Here is an 18026-nt window from a genome sequence, read left to right on the forward strand (position 1 = left end):
AGATATATATATATATATATATATATATAATTTTTTTAAAAAGCTGAGCATGGCAGTGTACACCTGTAATCCCAACTACTGGAGAGGCTGAGGCAGGAGGATGGCCAGTTAACTTCTGGCACTGGGAGTCTGAGGTGAATTACTATTAGTTGGAAGCATTTTTCTTTTTTGTGAGTGCACAGAATAACTATGTATTTTAGGGTCAGCGACTTTTTGAAGTTGATGAAATGCACAAATGCCTTCAGTTCTCAACAGTGACGGTGTGAGGTAGATGTTGTTCCTATCCACCACTTTGCACATGAAGAAACTGAGGTGCAGGGGACAACTTTGCCTGTCCAAGGCCTCAGCACTCATCAGTGGTACAGACCCCACCTGAGCAGGCTGGAAAGGGAACTTGTGTAGCCACCTGAGTTGCTGAAGGGGCTACCTTTTTTATATTATTATTAATTTTTTTTCTTTTAGTTTTAGTTGTTGATGGACCTTTATTTTATTTATTTACTTATTTATATGTGGTGCTGAGAATCAAACCCAGTGCCTCACACGTGCTAGGCAAGTGCTCTAGCACTGAGCTACAGCCCCAGCCCCAGCGGGGCTACCTTTTTACACCACCATCTGCCAAGTCAAGTTGAGCCTCGGGGTAGAGGTTGAGTAGCTGTGATGTCAGATCTTCATCTACAAACTAAGAAAAATAATCGACCCCCTCAGATTCAATGGGTGGATAATCGCAAGAGGCTTTGCAAACGTTTGCCCTCAGCAGCTCTTGTATTTTGTTGATTTGTTTTAGTATAAGCCTATATTTTGCTGCTAAAAATGAAGCAAGCAAATACATCATGGTTCAACTGGGAACATAATTCCAGAGCCATGCAGACACCTCTGCTTTGATATTTGTGTTTTCTTTTTCTTCATAGGATGGTCCAGCAATTTGGGGTGGACTTTGAGAAAAGAATCGAGGGCTCAGGAGACCAAGTGGACACGCTGGAGCTCTCAGGGGGCGCCCGAATCAATCGCATCTTCCATGAGCGCTTTCCCTTTGAGCTGGTGAAGGTAGCACCCCAGAGATGGGCCCCATCTCTAGCCAGGCACCCTCCCTCTTGGCATTGACTCTGGCCTCCTTTCTGGCCATAATGTCTGTGGGTAGAGCATGACCCAGAGGAGGCATCCCCATGGGCTTTCTTCCCCCAGTGGGCAGCTTAGGAGTTCGGGGCAAAATTATATTTAAGTCCCATTTGTTTGCATTGATAAAAACCAATATATGTTCTTTGCTAATTCTGTCAGCCCTCCAAGTTCATGTGTTTCACATTCACAGGTTTAACCAACTGCAGATCGAAAATACTAGAAAAGAAAAAAACATCTGTACTGAACACTACAGACTTTTTTCTTGTCATTATTCCCTGTGCAAAACAGTGTAGCTATTTACATAGCATTTACTTTGTGTTAGGTATTGTAAATCATCTAGAAATGTGGAAAGATATGCATAAGTTCTATGCAAATCTACACCCATGGCATAGTATATATAAAGGACTTGAGCATCCCTAGATGTGGTGTATTGGGGGAGGATCCTAGAGTCATCCACTGTGGATACCAAGAGACGACAGAAAATGGAGGTAAACTTGCAAGGAAAAATGTCCTCAACATGTTGTTAAAGGTAGAACCAGTTATGGAGCCTGCAGATATGCTGTATATGTACATGGCATAATAACAGCCTTCTGTGTGAAATTGTATGTAAATGTCTAGGGCTACATCTGTATGGACAGATCTGCCAAGATGTTCTTGAAAATGTCAGCTCTGGAGCCTGGGATTTGGGATCCTTCTTTCCTCCTTCCCTTCCTTTTTTGGTGATTTATTGGACACTTTATGTTTTTTATAATGAGCATATAACATTTAAAAAAAAAATAAAATGCTTTTCAATAAAAGGAGAGAAACACCCATAATCCTGATAGCCACAGACAAGGCCTATTAACATTTAGCTAGGCATATTTTCTGAATTATTTCTGTGCAGATGGGTAAGCCTGCCACAAACACAGCATGTGTCCTTATCCATAATTGTGTATACATATCTATTTTGTAATCAAAAAACAAATTATGCCTCTTTGTGACATGCATTTTTCATGCAGTAACCATCTTCCCAAACTAGTTATCAACATATAACAAATTGTTAGTGGCAAAATAGTATCCTGTTTTATGACTGTCCCATCATGTACTTAATCTGTCTCCCATTTTTGATCATTTAGGTTCTATTTACACTTTTCGGAAAAGTTCTGTGCATGTTGCTAAATCTTTCTTAATTCCTTAAGATGAATTTCTAGAGTATTGGAACTAGTAAGTGAAGTATAGGAATGTTTTAGAGAGATTATTACTTTATACAGACCATGTGAGAGTGTTAGTTTTAGAACATCTTTGCTGAAACTGGGTTATAATTTTTAAATTTTTATTCTTGAAGTAAATAATTTGCCCTCTGAATACAACTGTGCTAGGAAATCACCTTCCCCAAGTACACACCTGTGCTGGGGTACCCCAGGGACCTCCCTTCATTTGTTTGGCTTATCTCTTCTCAGATGGAGTTTGATGAGAAAGACTTAAGACGAGAGATCAGCTATGCCATTAAGAACATTCATGGAGTCAGGCAAGTTTCCTTCCCCTCTACAGTGACACCCTCTAGCCAGTTGGGCTCCCCAAACCTCTGGGCACCCCAAACCTCTGGGCACCCCAATTGTGAGGCTCTTGGGTGATTTTCAAGAGCTGTAAGCCTGTCCTTTTGGGTCGCTAAAGGCATTGAGGGGGGGCATGTTTCAGTCCTTCCTGAATCTTTTGCAGGCCACCGTGCATAGCATGGCCCCAGGGTTAGACACAGCTGATTGGTAGAGCCTTAGTCACTGGTAAACTATAAGAGAGCTTACCGCAGATTGTCTGGGGCAGGGTAGGGCAGACTTGAGTCACGTTCATAGAAATCTCAAATTTATCCTCATCGAAGGTCCCTCATGAGAGTCTTGGGCCCCCTTCTTATTCTAACAAAGGCAGTCTTTCCAATTATCCAGGCTTTATTGCCATTGGGTCCTCGGGTCACCTTGGGTTTCCCCACTGTGGACTCAGGCATCTGATCCCCAGATTTGATGTAACCTTCTTCTTCCTTGGGGACCCAGCCAGTACTTAGGAAATTTCTGATCATGCTTTGTTTCTCTCTGACTTATCTCCCCTGCCCCCCGGGTACGGATGGTTTTAGGACTGGGCTCTTCACCCCGGACTTGGCGTTCGAGGCCATTGTGAAAAAGCAGGTCGTCAAGCTGAAAGAGCCCTGTCTGAAATGTGTCGACCTGGTTATCCAGGAGCTAATCAATACAGTTAGGCAGTGTACCAGTAAGGTATTGGATCCCTGGCAGGGTGACTCCTGGCCTTGTGGAAACCGGGGTATGGGAGTTTGGTATCAGGCCCCCAGTGTTGGTCATCCCCTAAGTTACCTAAATTTCCAAGAACTTGACCTCTATCCAGAGGAAGGGATGGGATCATGTCAGCCAGGGCCCACTGGGGGGTGTCAGGCCTCCAGAACTGGCCAGACATGAGGACAGGCCTCCCTGGGGCCCTGATACCAAGCCTAGCATGTATCTGGTGGAATTGGGGCTTCACTGGGCTGTTGCTTTGCTGCCTTCTGGGAAGCAGAGAGGGACCCCACGTCAGCTGCTGGAGGCCAAGCCCCTGAATCTACTTGACTGTCACCCCTTCTTGACAAATGCCCAGTATCCTCTGGCTTCTCTGGAGCCAACTCCTTCTGTTTCCCCATGGTGCTGGGAAAGGCCCAGATGCCAACAACATAACAAATGCTTAGTGCCCAGCTTGATAAAGCTTCCTGATCTCCCAAGTGTCCCCTGCCAGCTCCCCTGCACCCCATGCCACATACCCCACCCCCTACCCAGCCTGTCCTCAGCCCACCTGATCACAAGTACCTGGGTGCCAGTTTTCACAGGTGGCTGCCTCCACTCAGCAGGACGTGTCGGGCTTCCCAGAAGGGCCTGTTTCCCAGGGCAGCACGCTTTGGCCAAGCCACTCAAATGCTTCCCAGCGGGCAGTCTGTGCTTGTGCGACCATGATGTCCTCAATGCTCTGGGTTGGCAGGGAATTTCTGCTTGATATCTTTGTTCTTAGTCTGGAAAAGCCCCCATTTGCTTCTTAAGCTCCTTCAATTGGAAAAGGGGGAAACCAAACCTGCTTGGGTTGCTGATTATCATCCTAGAACCCTTCGTCATGAATGTGACCATTTAAGGCCTCCACCCATCATAGCTGTTCACAGATCATGGTGATCCATAGCACCTCCATAATTAAATGCCAGACCAGCCCTCCCCTCCCTTCCCCTCCAAGCCTCTGTAATCTGAAGCAGCTTCCGGGGCAAATGTGGGCACAGGACCTCCATGCACGTACTAACCAGCTGATTCTCGTTTCTTCTCTCTCTCTGTCTCCTGTCTTGTGTGTGTGGCCTGCACTATCCCTGGGTGTCTTTCTACTTCGTCCCACCTTCCGCATGACCCAGGACGGGGCTCTTCACCCCAGACATGGCCTTTGAAGCCATTGTGAAAAAACAGATTGTAAAACTCAAAGAGCCAAGTTTGAAGTGTGTTGATCTCGTGGTCTCAGAACTGGCCACAGTCATTAAAAAGTGTGCTGAGAAGGTAACAGGTTTTGTTCTTATCGCCTCCGCATTTGTCCCCCATCTTATCCCTTCCATTTGTTTGTCTCAACCCAAGCATCTGGAAAATTCTGCCTCGGTAGGAATCCCCTTCTGTGGACCAGTTGTCACCTGTTGATATCTCAACTTTGCATGGGCAGCTGTGGGAGTTGGGTCACAAACACATCCCACCTTTGCAGTTTCAGGTACAGTGGGGACTGGAGGCCTTTGACATCGTCAAATGCATTGCTTTTACAAAGCAGTGCCTATCCCTGCGACCCTTGGACAAGAGTGGTTTCCCAGCTATCACCAAAGCTCTGAAACATATTGTCAACTTGTAGACCCATACGTCTTTAGATTATAGGGCATTTGAGAGGTTTTCAGGGGCAATTTGACCAACCAATCCATTTTCCCCAACTTGTGGATTTAACCCAAACCACGAAAGGTGTGACTCCCACACAAGTGTGGTTTGGTTCAGTCACTGCTGCAGACAAAGGTGAGGGGCCCTGGGGTGTTAGCCCAGTGGGTGCCAGAAATGCAACAGTAAGGAATGGTGTCTGGCAAGGGGGTCCCTCTGAGGTGGATGGCCCAGATGCTGCCCTCGTTATCCTAGAGGAGGTGCTAGACACAAACTTGGCAAGCACCTCCATGGTCTTGTCACCCAGTGCTGTGCAGGAGGGGCCTGCTGGAACCTTGAGTGGCAAATCCATGCCATTCGCTTTCTCTACCACCTTTCACCTACCAATCTCTGGCTTACAAAGCGGCTCCTGGTGCATGCATGCGCACCCTCTCCCTCTCTCCACTCCGCCCCCTGCCCACCGTCCTGTTCTTGTCTCCCAGCTGGAGCAGCTGTGAGATGGGAACAGAGTGGGGACTTGGCCCCCCATGTCACTCCCCTTGCATTTTCTACTTGTGTGGTTCGTGTTTCTCCCTGGTCAGGCCACTAGGATCCCACCAACACGAGCCCTCTGCTTGTTCCCTAGCTCAGCTCTTACCCGCGATTGCGAGAAGAGACAGAGCGAATTGTCACCACTTACATCCGGGAGCGAGAGGGGAGAACCAAGGACCAGGTATTGGCGCTTTGTCTTATTTTCCAGGTATAAATTTTAGGTCATCAGTTTTGAGTATAGGTTCTGTAAGTTCTGACAAATGCATAGAGCACTAATCAAGATTTAGCGTGGTGGGCTGAGGATGTGGCTCGCTGGTAGGCTTCTTGCCTCATGCACGTTTGATCCCCAGCACTATTTAAAAAACAATTCCAAATTATATCTTATGGTTCTGTGACCTCCCCGCAGGTTCCCACCCTTGTGCCCCTCTGTGGGAGACTGTTCCACCACCAGGCCCAAGCTCCCCCCAGTTCCTCCCTGTTCCTGCAGATTTTTGTTTGGGCTCCTATAGCACCTGTCCTGGTGACTGGGCTTCCCTGACCCAGCACCGTGCACGTTGGGTTCCTGGTGGTGCTTGTCACACATGCTGGGAGCTCGTGGTTGTTGGTGCTGAGCAGCAGTCCCTGTGGATAGAGCACAGCTCCTGCTATCCATGTGCTCACCAGAGGGCAGCTGGGGTGCCATGGTGGAGAGTGGGGCATAACCCCATATAGCCTCCCTTCTCTGTAGCAGTCTCATCTATCACCTGCTGAGCCCCGGGAGTCACAGGTGACTCCACATGTGAGTTGTGTCACTGTTCCTTAATTGTCCTTTTTTGTGGCCTTATAGCAACTGTTAAATCCAGGTCCAAGATGAACATATGTGTTGCGTTTGCTTGTGTCTTGTTTTATTTAGAACAGTCCCCCTGTTCTGGTCTTCACTGGGGAAGAACGTGGCTCATTTGTCCTGGAGGGCTTCCCCTAGTTCCCACTGACCAGTCGTTTCCTCTGTGAGCCCGTCCACTGTTGCCTCATTGCCTCGTAGTTTCTGGAGCCTAGAAGTTTTATCAAAAGCCTGGGAGATTCCAACTCATTTTGTCATTGTTGGCAGAAATGCTGCTGTCCCTTGCAAATGTACACAGCCCCTGGTGCCCCACAGTTGACAATGCCAGAGAGCTCTGGTCCGAGAGTTCTGGGGTGATCATTTGGGCTTTACAAAACCAGCCCTCAGGAGTCCCCTTAGACAGAGCACCCCTCGGCATTCTCCAACAACCTCCAAGGCCCCAGTTTATCTTTGAGAACTCCGAGGCACACAGAGGGAAAGTGACTGGCCAGGGATCAGTGGGAGCCTGGTTGCGGGCTCGAGAGCTCCTCTTCCCCAGCCGCCTGGCCTGGTCTTAATGGGAATTGCGCCAAAGAGCTTTCTGAGCCTGTGCTTCCCATCAAGCACCTTCATCCTGGCCAAACTCGGACAGGGATTGTTGCGAGGAATTTGCACAGTGTGGGGCGTTTGCAGGTGCCGTCCGGTGTCTGAGACTGCATCTTCCTGATGTGTGTGTGCAGACGTGTGCACATGTGTGGGTGCCTTTGTGTGTATGTCTTATTTTAATGTTCTCACTTAGCCAGTTTATCTTTGCAGTTTTTGTTTTTGATTTTAACATTTTATTTGGAAGTAATTTCATTAGGGAAAATTTCAAAAATAGAACAAGAGTCTACACTATTCACTCAGAATTAGCTATTACCTTTTTACCTGTTTTTTTCATTCATTCTGTTTGTATTACAATAGAATATATGCACACTTATACACACACCACACGTGTGTATGTGTGTAAGCTCTTTAGTTTGAATGTAGCATTTATAATGCATTGGGTGCTAAAGATTTGATGCACTGTAAATGCTGGAAACCTGGCTGGGGCAAGGCTGAGTGGTCGAGCTCATGCTGAGCATGTGCAGGGCCCAGGGTTGCATCACTAGCACTGCAAAGAAAAAAGAAAACATTGAACCCTGTGCAGTAGAGCCTCCCGTTAATCACATTCCACAGCTTAGTAATAAAAGATCCAGGGTCACGGGCTACTTAGAGTCGGAATGAGACTCCAGCTCTAGTGGTCCACTGGGCTGCCTGGCACTGTTCTCTTTTAGTGCAGTCATTTTTCTTTCTTTCTTTTTTTTTTCTTTTTCCTGGTACTAGGGTTAGAACCCTGAGGACTTTACCACCAAGCTACAACCCCAGTTCTTTTTTTATTTTGAGGCAGGGTCTCACTAAATTGCTGAGGCTGGCATTGAGCTTGTGATCCTCCTGCCTCAGCCTCCCAGGTTACTGGGATTACAGCATGTCCCACTTTGCCCAGTTTAGCCCAGTCTTGCTTGTGTGTGCTGTTCTGACCATGGAAGTACCCTGTCCCCTCTGTGTGCTTATGGGCCCCCAGCCCCACCCATCCTGGCTCTCGCCTGGGAGGCTGTGTGGTTCTGGGCCTTCTGACAGGGTGCATGACGTGCTCTTGCTGCTGCCTCTTCTATCTTGGCTGGGCTTTATACCCACAGATTTCCACTTTCTCCCAGATTCTTCTTCTGATAGACATCGAGCAGTCCTACATCAACACGAACCATGAAGACTTCATTGGATTTGCCAAGTATGTACTTTTGGGGACAGTGTCTGGTGGGGCGGCCCTAGGGAGGAGTTAGGTTCCCTCAAGAGGGAGGAGCCAGAGGGTCTCTGTCATGGGGGTCCCTGGTTAAGCACAGAGCCATTAGAGAGTTTGTGGGCCCTGACCCAGTGTCCCCACCCAGCATGTTCTCTGTGGGCATGCCAGTAGCTAGTTTTATGAAATAAAAAGACAGTCCTTGGTCAGATTCAGGGGTGGGGCTGGCTAACTGCAGTGCTCCTTTCTTCGAAGAACTCTCAGAGCCTTTGTGGACCAGTGTGTGGCTTGTTTCAAACCTGGCTCTTTCACAGCCAGAGCCTCCTACAGGCTCTGAGCTTCAGAGGGTCTCTGTGGGATGTGCTGTTTGGGGTGTGTGTGACTTCTGGGCATGTTGGAAGTTTAAAAACAGAATCTCATGGCACTCAGATGTGGGACAGGCTTTGATTTAGGCAAGTCTTAGACAAAAATGGTATGGTCTTGGGTGTCACCTCCCTGATTCCATTACCTCTGGGTCCCCTTGACAAGCTTGTACATCACTTGGATTGTTCCATTCCACCAGGCACCAGCTTCCTTGTACCAATTTAGCAGATACAGCTGGTGCCTTCTTGTGCCAGATCTGGTGATAGAGCAGCGTGTAAGCACAGGCCAGGTTCCCACCCCCAAGGAAGGCCCTGGCAAGCACAGGCTTGTACCCTTGCAGTTAGCATGCAGGATGATCGGGGCCAGGTGGGGACTGTGAGGGTCCCAAAAGTCCCAAGGGACTGGCCTTGGTGTCCTGGAGGCTTCCTTAAGGAGGACCTCCTGGTGCCGAGACTTGGACAGTGTAGGTCTTTGGTAGAAAATGTACCAATGAACTGGACAAAGTGGATGGAGGTTATGTTCTGTGCTGGGTGGGTGGGAGATGAGTGCATTGAATGAATGAATGAATGCTCCTCCCCAAGCCCAGGAAGCTGAGGGCCCTGTCTGGGCTGTCCCCACAGGGGGTGGCCTGGGGAGCCCCAGATGTGGGCTGTGCTTAGGTGCAGTTCTCAGAGCCTGAGACAGACAGCCTTCAGCCCTGAGACAGCCCTCCCACCCATTCTCCCTGCCACCAGGTGTGCATAGGCAGAAAACGCTGGTCCCTCTCTTTGGTTTGCTGCTGTTTTCCTCACTTTGATGTCTCTGCTTCTCACACTTCATCCACAGTTCCTTCTCACAATCTCTCCTGTTTTTCCTTTGACCACTCCACTCTTTCCTCTGGATTCCGGGGCCTTCCCACTTACCCCAGCTGTTACTATACTGAGCAGCTGGTCACCGGGTGGGTATTGCCTGCTGTGTGCCTTTTCCCTGGTGTGTGAATGGGGACGCCTTGGCTGGGTGGCCCTAAGGCCCAAGGGGATATCCCAGAGGTCCACTGAATAGCAGTGGAACACTGTCTCAGAGATGGGGCCAGTTCAGGGTCTTTGGATAAGGTCAGCGAGTGAGGCAGCTATAGCCCCTGCCCTTTTGGAGCTCCCAGCCTAGGAAGATGGAGTCATTGGTCAAGACGTGACAGAAAGAAAAGACTAGAAAAGGAGAATAGGCAAGGGCTATGGGAAAGGAGAGTGAGGACTGGAGAGACATTCCTGAGAAAGTCATGACAGCAGGTGACAGGCAGGGCCCCAGGGAAGGAGGGCCAAGAAATAGAGCAGGGGGCGACCAAGACAAGGTGGAAGTGACAGGAACTGGTGGCCACACCCCTCACCAAGAGGACCCTATAGGATGCAGGGAAGAATCTGGAATTTGGTACCTGGAAATCTCTGATTGGGTCCAGCAAGGGCGAGGGCCCACGACATGGGCTGTTTGAGGAAGGGTGGAAGCCTTTAGGGGGTAGCACATCTGGGACCTCCTGCCACCCACCCTTGCTGTGAGTGTTGTCTGTGCTCGTTCTCACCTCCCTCAGATGCCATTGGTCACACTCCTTTCTGTCCTACAAATGTTACAAACAACTCATAGTAAATGGCCTATGGTAATCACATAGAACACTAGGAAAATTGTTCACTAACATTTTGTCTTCATTCTTAATACTCCAGCCTTTACTGATTTAGAACTAGAAGCTTCCTGTACATACACAAACACTCGTTCTGCCTTATCCATCAGCCAACTTAAACTGTGAAACAAAACCCCAGAGGTAAAGGAATGAAACCAAGCTGGTTTGCTTTTTGATATTATTCTCAAACTTCCAGCTAAAGCAATGAGATAAGAAAAGAAAATATGATGGAGATGTAAATTGTTTGCAGGTGGTAGTATGATTATTTGAATGGCAAATGTATTAGAAAGGGGGTTGAGTGGGTGCACACATAAAATACAGTGGCCTTCTGTACCTATATGAAGTAGCCAGGAAATAGGATGGATAGAGAATAAAAGAAGCTGGGCATGGTGGCACACGCCTGTAATCCCAGCTGCTTGGGAGGCTGGGGCAAGAGGATTGTAAGTTGGAGGCCAGCCTGGGTAATTTAGTGAGATTCTGCCTCAAAATAAAAAAGGGATTGGGCAGTGGCCCAGTGTCTGAGTCTGGGTTCAATTCCTAGTACCATTAAAAAGAAGAAAGAGGGCTGGGGATATAGCTCAGTTGGTAGAGTGCTTGCCTCACATGCACAAGGCCCTGGGTTCAATCCCCAGCACCACACACACACACACACAAAAAAAAAAAAAAAAAAGAAAGAAAGGAAAAAGAAGAAGAAGAAGAAGGCAGGAGGAAGAGAAAGGAGATCGGCAACTATAGACAAATAGGGTTCCTGATTGAACTTAAATGTCCTCTGACTTGGGTCAGGAGCAATCAGAGACTAGTGCCATTTTCATAGCCAGCAGCTATTCCACAGTCTGACCCCCAGGGCTGGATTGCCTTGTGGTTAGTGCTACTTACAACCTGGTATTGGTGTTAGAAATGGGAAGAGAGAGTATAGGGAGAAACCTCAAGTGTCTGACACTCAACCATCCTGGTGCAGAAGTACCCCTGGAGTTACCTCCTGCCTGCCTCCCAGCTACCTGGCACTCCAGCTTCTCCTGTCCCCTCTTAGAAGCTCCAGGATCTTGTGGAAAAAAAACTGGCACTTTTGGGGTAGTGAGATCGGGGTCTAGAAGCATTAGTTCAGCCACATGTGCTTTCTTGTTCTCTAGGCCCCAGCTGTTTTTCCTGGGCAGCATGCAGACAGCATCTGTCTTCCTCTGTCCATAGCTGGTCAGTTGGTCCCCCAGGGAAAGAACCCCACCTGGGCAACCAGGGCCTCTTGCTCCTTATCCCTCCTGGCATCTCATCCACATGTGCTTTCTCTGCTTTGATTTCAGCGCCCAGCAGAGGAGCACACAGCTGAATAAGAAGAGAGCCATCCCCAACCAGGTAGCTTCACCAGGCTGCAGTCACCACTCCACCATGGGGGTGGGGGAGGGTGCAAGAGATGACCGAAACCCAGTAATGGCACTTTGCACATGAACTGCCCTGCCAGGAGCTCACCCCTAAGCACCAGACCATCCACTCTGTTAGCCTCCGAAGTCCACTTAGATATCAGTGTTTCCGAAAACAGTCTGAGTGCTGAAGCTTTGGTAGGGCCACAAGAGGCAGATTTCACATGCAGGGGGTGCTGTCCTATTTGATATCTGAGGCCAAGATTAAAGCCTGGCCCTCGAGATGGGGTGACACAACCATCACCCAAGGTGTCCATAAGCAAATTGAATTTCCCATCTCCTGCCCCAAGTATTGGGGACCTGTTGGTGAGAACCATGGAGGCTACATTGTCACAGGCATCTCAGAGAAGTCTGGGGTGGTTTGAATCCCATACCCAGACAGACCCTGAGCCTTGATAACTTGTCCCAGCTAGAGGTCTCGCAATGGCTTTATAAATACCAATATTAGGTGGGTTTTTTGGTTTGTTTGTTTTATGGTTTTTTTTGTTTTTTTTTTTTAAGAAAACTTGTCTTTGTAAAGTTTCTGCCACTTGTCCCCACCTTTTCCACATCAGGCTGAGGTGGGGGTGGGGATGGGGGCGGGGGCTCTGCTGTTTATCTTGCACGATTATAGAGTTGATGAAAAAAAAGAATGTAACCTCTGCATGATTTTTTTTTTTTGCTGCTTGCCATAGGTAATATGTACATTGTTGCTTTTTCATTTTGAGAGATGATAATGAATTAAATATTAACACCATGAATATAATTAATAGCATGTAATTTTTTTCTTTTGCTGTTTTTTTCCCTGCTCCTCTCTTCTCCCATTATTGTGCTTTTTCTGCTTTTTCTCTGTCCCCTCATGTCCCTTTCGTCTCTTTTCCTCTGCCTGCTCTTCCTTGATTTACCCACAACCCTAACTTTGCATTCTCAAAGGGGGAGATCTTGGTAAGTACCTGCTTAGTGTGGTAGCAAACATTAGAGAACCTAGTATCGGTGGAGATCCCGCCCACCCTGTAACATTCCCTTCCCCACAAAATAACCAAAAAAAAAAAACTAAAAATAGAGCTAACCTGGAAATCCCACGTCACAGTTGTCATTGGACTTTGCATTGTCTGGGTGTCAATTGCCCTCACACAAACACTAACCTGACCACCACCTTTGTCAGAAGCCCACCTCTCCAGCTGATGCCTGGCGGGTTCACCTAGGGTCCTATAGATCAGGGATGGCAAATAATCAGCTTGTATACTATCCCTGCCTCTGCTCCACTTCCCTGGCTGTGGAAGATTCTCCTCGAGCCCTACTGAAATTTTTTATTGCTGCTGTCACTCCTCTTTCTGCCTCCAGTGCAGACATCCCTCACTGACCAGAGCATGTTTTTCCATATGCAGAAATTTCCTCTCCTGTGCTCATGGCAGGCATGACTAATTGATTCAGCCTTCTTCCCCATTTACCTTTCCTCCATCATGTGCCAATGGCAGACATTGCTAATCAATCCTGACATTGTATCCTAATACACATGCCACCACTCCCCATTCTGTGACCGATGTGACTAACTGATGAGGGCTTTTAAAATTTCTTCATATAATCCTGCTTCTGTATCCATGGCAGGCATGTCTAATCATTCAGGGTGTGTTTCCTGGATTGCTGCCACTAGCCTCCAGCCTCTGTAGCAGATAATGAGACTGTTCTGTTCCATATGCCCCCTTTCCTTATCCTTTGCCTGGGACAGACATCCATAATCAATCCTAGTACCTGTTCCTGCCATTCTCAGAAATCTCACCACAGTGCTCTGGGCAAGGTGAATTGTATTTGCCATCCCTGCTGTAGGTAACGCCTCCTCCCCTTGCTCAAGCCCTTGAGTGGTTCAGCCCAGCCCAGGAGTGGGCAGAGGCCACTTGCATCTGAGAGCTGAGTCCAATTCAAGGCACTCACTGCGGGCAGCTGGCCTAAGCCTCAGCCTGAACCTCAGAGAGCACTGCTCTAGCCTTAATAGATGCCCCCTTCTCCAGGACATTCTCCCACTGCCAGCCCTCTGCAGAAATCTTCCAGTAACCCCAGGATCAGTAACTGAGACAATGCTATCTCAGGGCTTTGATGTGCCTGGGTTCCTAGAAGATAAAATAAAGATAGAGCCAAAGCAAAAGCCTGGACCCGTGGGGAGGATGTTTGGGGGAAGAGATTGGCTTTAGGCCTGTGGTTCCCTCTTGCCACACACCCCTCCCCTCACCAAGTTCCTTTGAACTTGAAAATTTTCCTCCCCAAACAGTTCAGGCACATACCTGCTTTCCTCCTCCCCACATCCCAGATGTTTAGTCATTATTCTTTTCCTATCAGATTCTACAACCCTGGCCATAAAGCCTTGAGTTTGGCTGTGGCCTCTGGGTGTCCCAGCCATGGTTTCCACCCCTGCCTGGGACCCTGACTCAAGAGAGAAGGCTGGCCTAGCCTGCCCGCTGACCCCAGCTGCGCTGCTGCTTGCCTGCTGCCCCTGGCTGGCCCTGCCCACCTCTCTGCGCGCCTACCTGCCTGTCAGTTGTGCACCCCGGACCTCAGGAGCCCTACCTGTCTCTCCTGTCTCCCTGCCCCGTACCACTCCCACTTCCTTATAAGCCCAGTCCCCTGGGGATGGCCCCTTGGCATTCCCTTTCTTTGGATCATTGTGTGTGTCTGCCCACAGCTCACTAGAGAGGGATTTAGGCTCTGACCCTTCTGAGCACTCATGCAGGCAGCTCTCTAGGTGGCCTGAAGGGAAGGTGCCTCAGGGCTTTTGCCAGGCCTCACCCGAAGCCCCCACTCCCCAGCCTCCTGCTCCAAGGCCTGGGTATGCTGTTCCTCAAGGGTGTGCTCTGGGAAGGGCCCCGCCCATGGCCATGCCCCTGAAGCACAGTCTGTGGGCTCTGGCCTCCCCTAGCCTCAGGTGGGAAGCAGGCAGCCCAGGCCACAGAGGGATGGTTGGAGCAAGCTCTCTCCCAGGAGAGCAGAGACCACACCATGCAGGATTTCTTCTTTTGGGGAGCAAGGACAGCCTGGATCCCTATTTTCATTCCATGACTAAACCTAAGCCTACTATGCTCTTAATCTGTGCCAACCCCTGGCCTACACCTGGGTGAGGCAACCCCTCTGTCTGCCCTTGGGTAGATGAAGGAGCAGAACATGGCTGCCATAGAAAGCCACTCGGGACTGGGCCATATTGTTAGAACCACGGGGTCCCTTCTGGGTCCTCCTGTGCAGTTTGGCCTTGGCCGCAGTCTTTCTGGAGACCAGCTTTGCTAACAGCGCAACAACTGTCCCAGTGAGTCTGGGATTGAGCACATTCCAGAACACTGAGCCATCCTTCCATGCTGCAATCAGGACATCTTGGAAAAATTAGGATGATGGTCACCCTCTTGTCAGGGAGACTATCATGACCTTGTTTGGGCTGTTGGCCTATGTTCCTGATGGCTGCAGGGGTCCTGAGATCTCTTTCTCATCCCAGCAAGTGATAAGTCTATACCCTTGACCTTAACAAAGGGTGCCAGGTGGCAACTTTATGCTGTCCCCAGCCTGGGCAGGGACTTCAGCATGGTACAGGGTGCCTGGGCTTTCTGTGGCCACTCTGCCTTCCTTGCCGCCTGCAGCTGGAAGACAATGTGCAATCATGGGCAGGGGCCATGGGCTGGTGGCCCTGTTAAAATTTGGTACCCTGGAGGGAGGTTCAGTAGGCACAGTGAAGCTCCTTCTGAAAGCTGCCTACCAGGAAGGTTTCCGGGCCCCAAACTCATCCCTAGAGACCCCATCTCAGGTTCTCCTGCCTAGTGCTGCCCTGGGAGTACCCAGTACCAGCCCTTCCAGCTGTCATGGCCATGTGCAGCCCACCCTCTAGAGCTTAGCCCGTCTGTTGCTGTCTTGGCCCCAGGCAGCCCTGTCTGTGCCTCCATGTGCTTTCACTGCCTGGGGTTCCCAGTTCAGTGGGGGGCAGGGGGGCTCTGGTCCACATGTACCTACCTCCATGTCCCAGGGATCATGGGAGCATAAGAACGTGGCCAGCCCCCTAGGCTGCCTGCATTTAGCCATCAGGTAAGTCTCTAAGCAGGCCTGGGGTCTTCTCTGCACTCGATGACAGCGACAGCCAGACATCCCAGGGCCCTGAGATGCCATGCAGAGAAAACTGCAATTGCTGGGCTTAAAGCCACACTGGGGCATGATCCAACCCCGATAGTCCTTGTATGGTCCCTGAGGAGGTTCCTCTGTGCTCCAGACTTTGTCACCAGCCCTCTAGGAAGAAATGTCCTCCCAACCCTAGTGACCTGGGCACAGTTGAGCCAGTAGTGAGGGTAGCAGTCAGTGGAGTGGAGTGAGAGTCATTCCATGGCATGGGCTCCTGCAGTCCTCCAGTGACAGCCACCTGCCAGAGGGCATGAGGGGTGACGCTGAGGGCACCCCTGGTTACCTTATCTCACCCAAAGAAGATGTCACCTTCCATGTGCCCCTGCCCTGAACACAAGCCCCAGACTTCCCCCTGGGCCTCTTTCTACCAGGTGGGCGTGCATTTTGCCTCCTGGTTAACCAAGTTAGCCCCAAGCACAGAGGGCCTCACAGGGTCCTGGTTCCCTATCAGCACTNGAAGAGTTGAGTATGGTAGGTGCACACCTGTAATCCCAGTGGTGCAGGAGGATCACAAGACTAAAAGGCCAGCCTCAACAACATTAAGTGAGGGCCCTGAAAGGCAACATTAACGCAAGGAACCCCTAGATCTCAGAAAAAAAAAAAAAAAAAAAAAGCTTGGTATATGGTTCAGATGGTTAAGACACTCCTGGGTTCAATCCCATGTACCAAAAAAAAAAAAAAGAATAGAAAAAAGAAGAGGGCAGATGAGGGGAATGCTGGCTCCATTTATGGGCTCCTAGGCAGCAGTCTGTTCACAAGGCTACTCTGGGAACTGGGCACCTAGCTGACAGTTCATCACCCTAAGAAGAACATGAGAACCAGAGTTTGATGCCTAGTGTTCTACCAGGATTGTGAGCAGGTATTCTCACCCCTTTATGTCTTGTCTTCCTATCTATAAAGTAAAGGCCATGACCTGCTTTCTGTGGGGCTATGGGAGTCCGAGGGGGTAATCCTGGTTCTAAGCCAAACGCAGGACCTGGCTCTTAGCATGTTCTTGGTGATTTGTCCTGGTGGTCGCCTCAGGTTAGTCCTCCAGCCATTCTGCATGAGGGAACACCCCCCAATTCACAGAAGGGGAACCAGAGTCTTTGAGGGTGTTTTTCTCAAGATCATGCTGGGGCCCAGCTCCAGATCATGGCGTGGACTAGCATTCACTGCCCAAGTGCTTCACTGCGATACAAAGCCAGCCAGCTAATGCCCATGGTCCCTGGAATGGCACAGCAATGACAGCACAGCAGGTGTCCTCCATGCTGAAGCCAAGCTTCTCTGATCACTTCTAGAGTGGGAGGAGGCCAAATGGAAACGCACTACTCTGGGGGTCTCTCCAGGACAGGCTGGCCTGGGCCCAGCCTTGTGTCCTTCCAGTCAGCCTTAGAGAGGAGGCAGCTGGAGCTTCCTTGAGGAAGCAGCAGTGGGAGGGCCTGCACATTTACGCAGCCCCCTCCCTGTGGCAGTTCCAGGGCTAGGAGAAGTCACTGAGTCCCCACAAAAGGCACCCTCCTCCCTTTCCTCAGCAAAGTCTCAGGCCTGCCTTAGGCATGGCACTGTCACCCCTCAATTGCCAGTTGGGAAAATTGAGATGTGTCCCTGTGTGGTAGACACCCCTCGCCTATGACCGTCTGTGAGCACATGCCAGCTGACCTGAGGGACAGCTGCCCCTGTGTTCAAGCCACTCCCCCGTAGCTCAGGCTGGATACAGTTACTGCAGGGGAAGGTATTGGTGTGAAAGGTGGTCATCCCTCTTCACACGAGGCTTACACACTCAGCCCTGGACAGTTCCTGGAGCTTTCAGAGCCCTGTGCCCCCTGAGGGACCCTGCTGGGGACTGTTCTAATCCCAGGGTGGTGGGGTTGATAGAGCTACCACAAGAATTTCTGGGGTATACCTGGAACCCTCCAGAACTCCAGGCCCAGCAAGCCTGACAAGGTTGACATGTAGAAGCAGGTCAAGACTGGGCTAAACTGGGCAAAGTGGGACATGCTGTAATCCCAGTAACCTGGGAGGCTGAGGCAGGAGGATCACAAGCTCAATGCCAGCCTCAGCAATTTAGTGAGACCCTGCCTCAAAATAAAAAAAGAACTGGGGTTGTAGCTTGGTGGTAAAGTCCTCAGGGTTCTAACCCTAGTACCAGGAAAAAGAAAAAAAAAAGAAAGAAAGAAAAATGACTGCACTAAAAGAGAACAGTGCCAGGCAGCCCAGTGGACCACTAGAGCTGGAGTCTCATTCCGACTCTAAGTAGCCCGTGACCCTGGATCTTTTATTACTAAGCTGTGGAATGTGATTAACGGGAGGCTCTACTGCACAGGGTTCAATGTTT

General features: G+C 49.7%; 1 protein-coding gene across 1 annotated transcript in view; it reads left to right on the forward strand.

The window, feature by feature from the left end:
• Dnm2 (dynamin 2) overlaps window positions 1-18026 on the forward strand; it is an 89154-nt gene that overhangs the window by 59330 nt on the left and 11798 nt on the right. The window contains exons 8-14 of the mRNA XM_048795337.1: window positions 909-1044; window positions 2556-2623; window positions 3221-3359; window positions 5638-5724; window positions 8079-8149; window positions 11468-11519; window positions 12497-12523. Coding sequence (XP_048651294.1) covers window positions 909-1044; window positions 2556-2623; window positions 3221-3359; window positions 5638-5724; window positions 8079-8149; window positions 11468-11519; window positions 12497-12523 — 580 coding nt within the window. The remainder of the gene's footprint in view (window positions 1-908; window positions 1045-2555; window positions 2624-3220; window positions 3360-5637; window positions 5725-8078; window positions 8150-11467; window positions 11520-12496; window positions 12524-18026) is intronic.

Source organism: Marmota marmota, unplaced genomic scaffold (genome assembly GCF_001458135.2).
Source record: "Marmota marmota marmota unplaced genomic scaffold, marMar, whole genome shotgun sequence".
Taxonomy (NCBI): domain Eukaryota; kingdom Metazoa; phylum Chordata; class Mammalia; order Rodentia; family Sciuridae; genus Marmota; species Marmota marmota.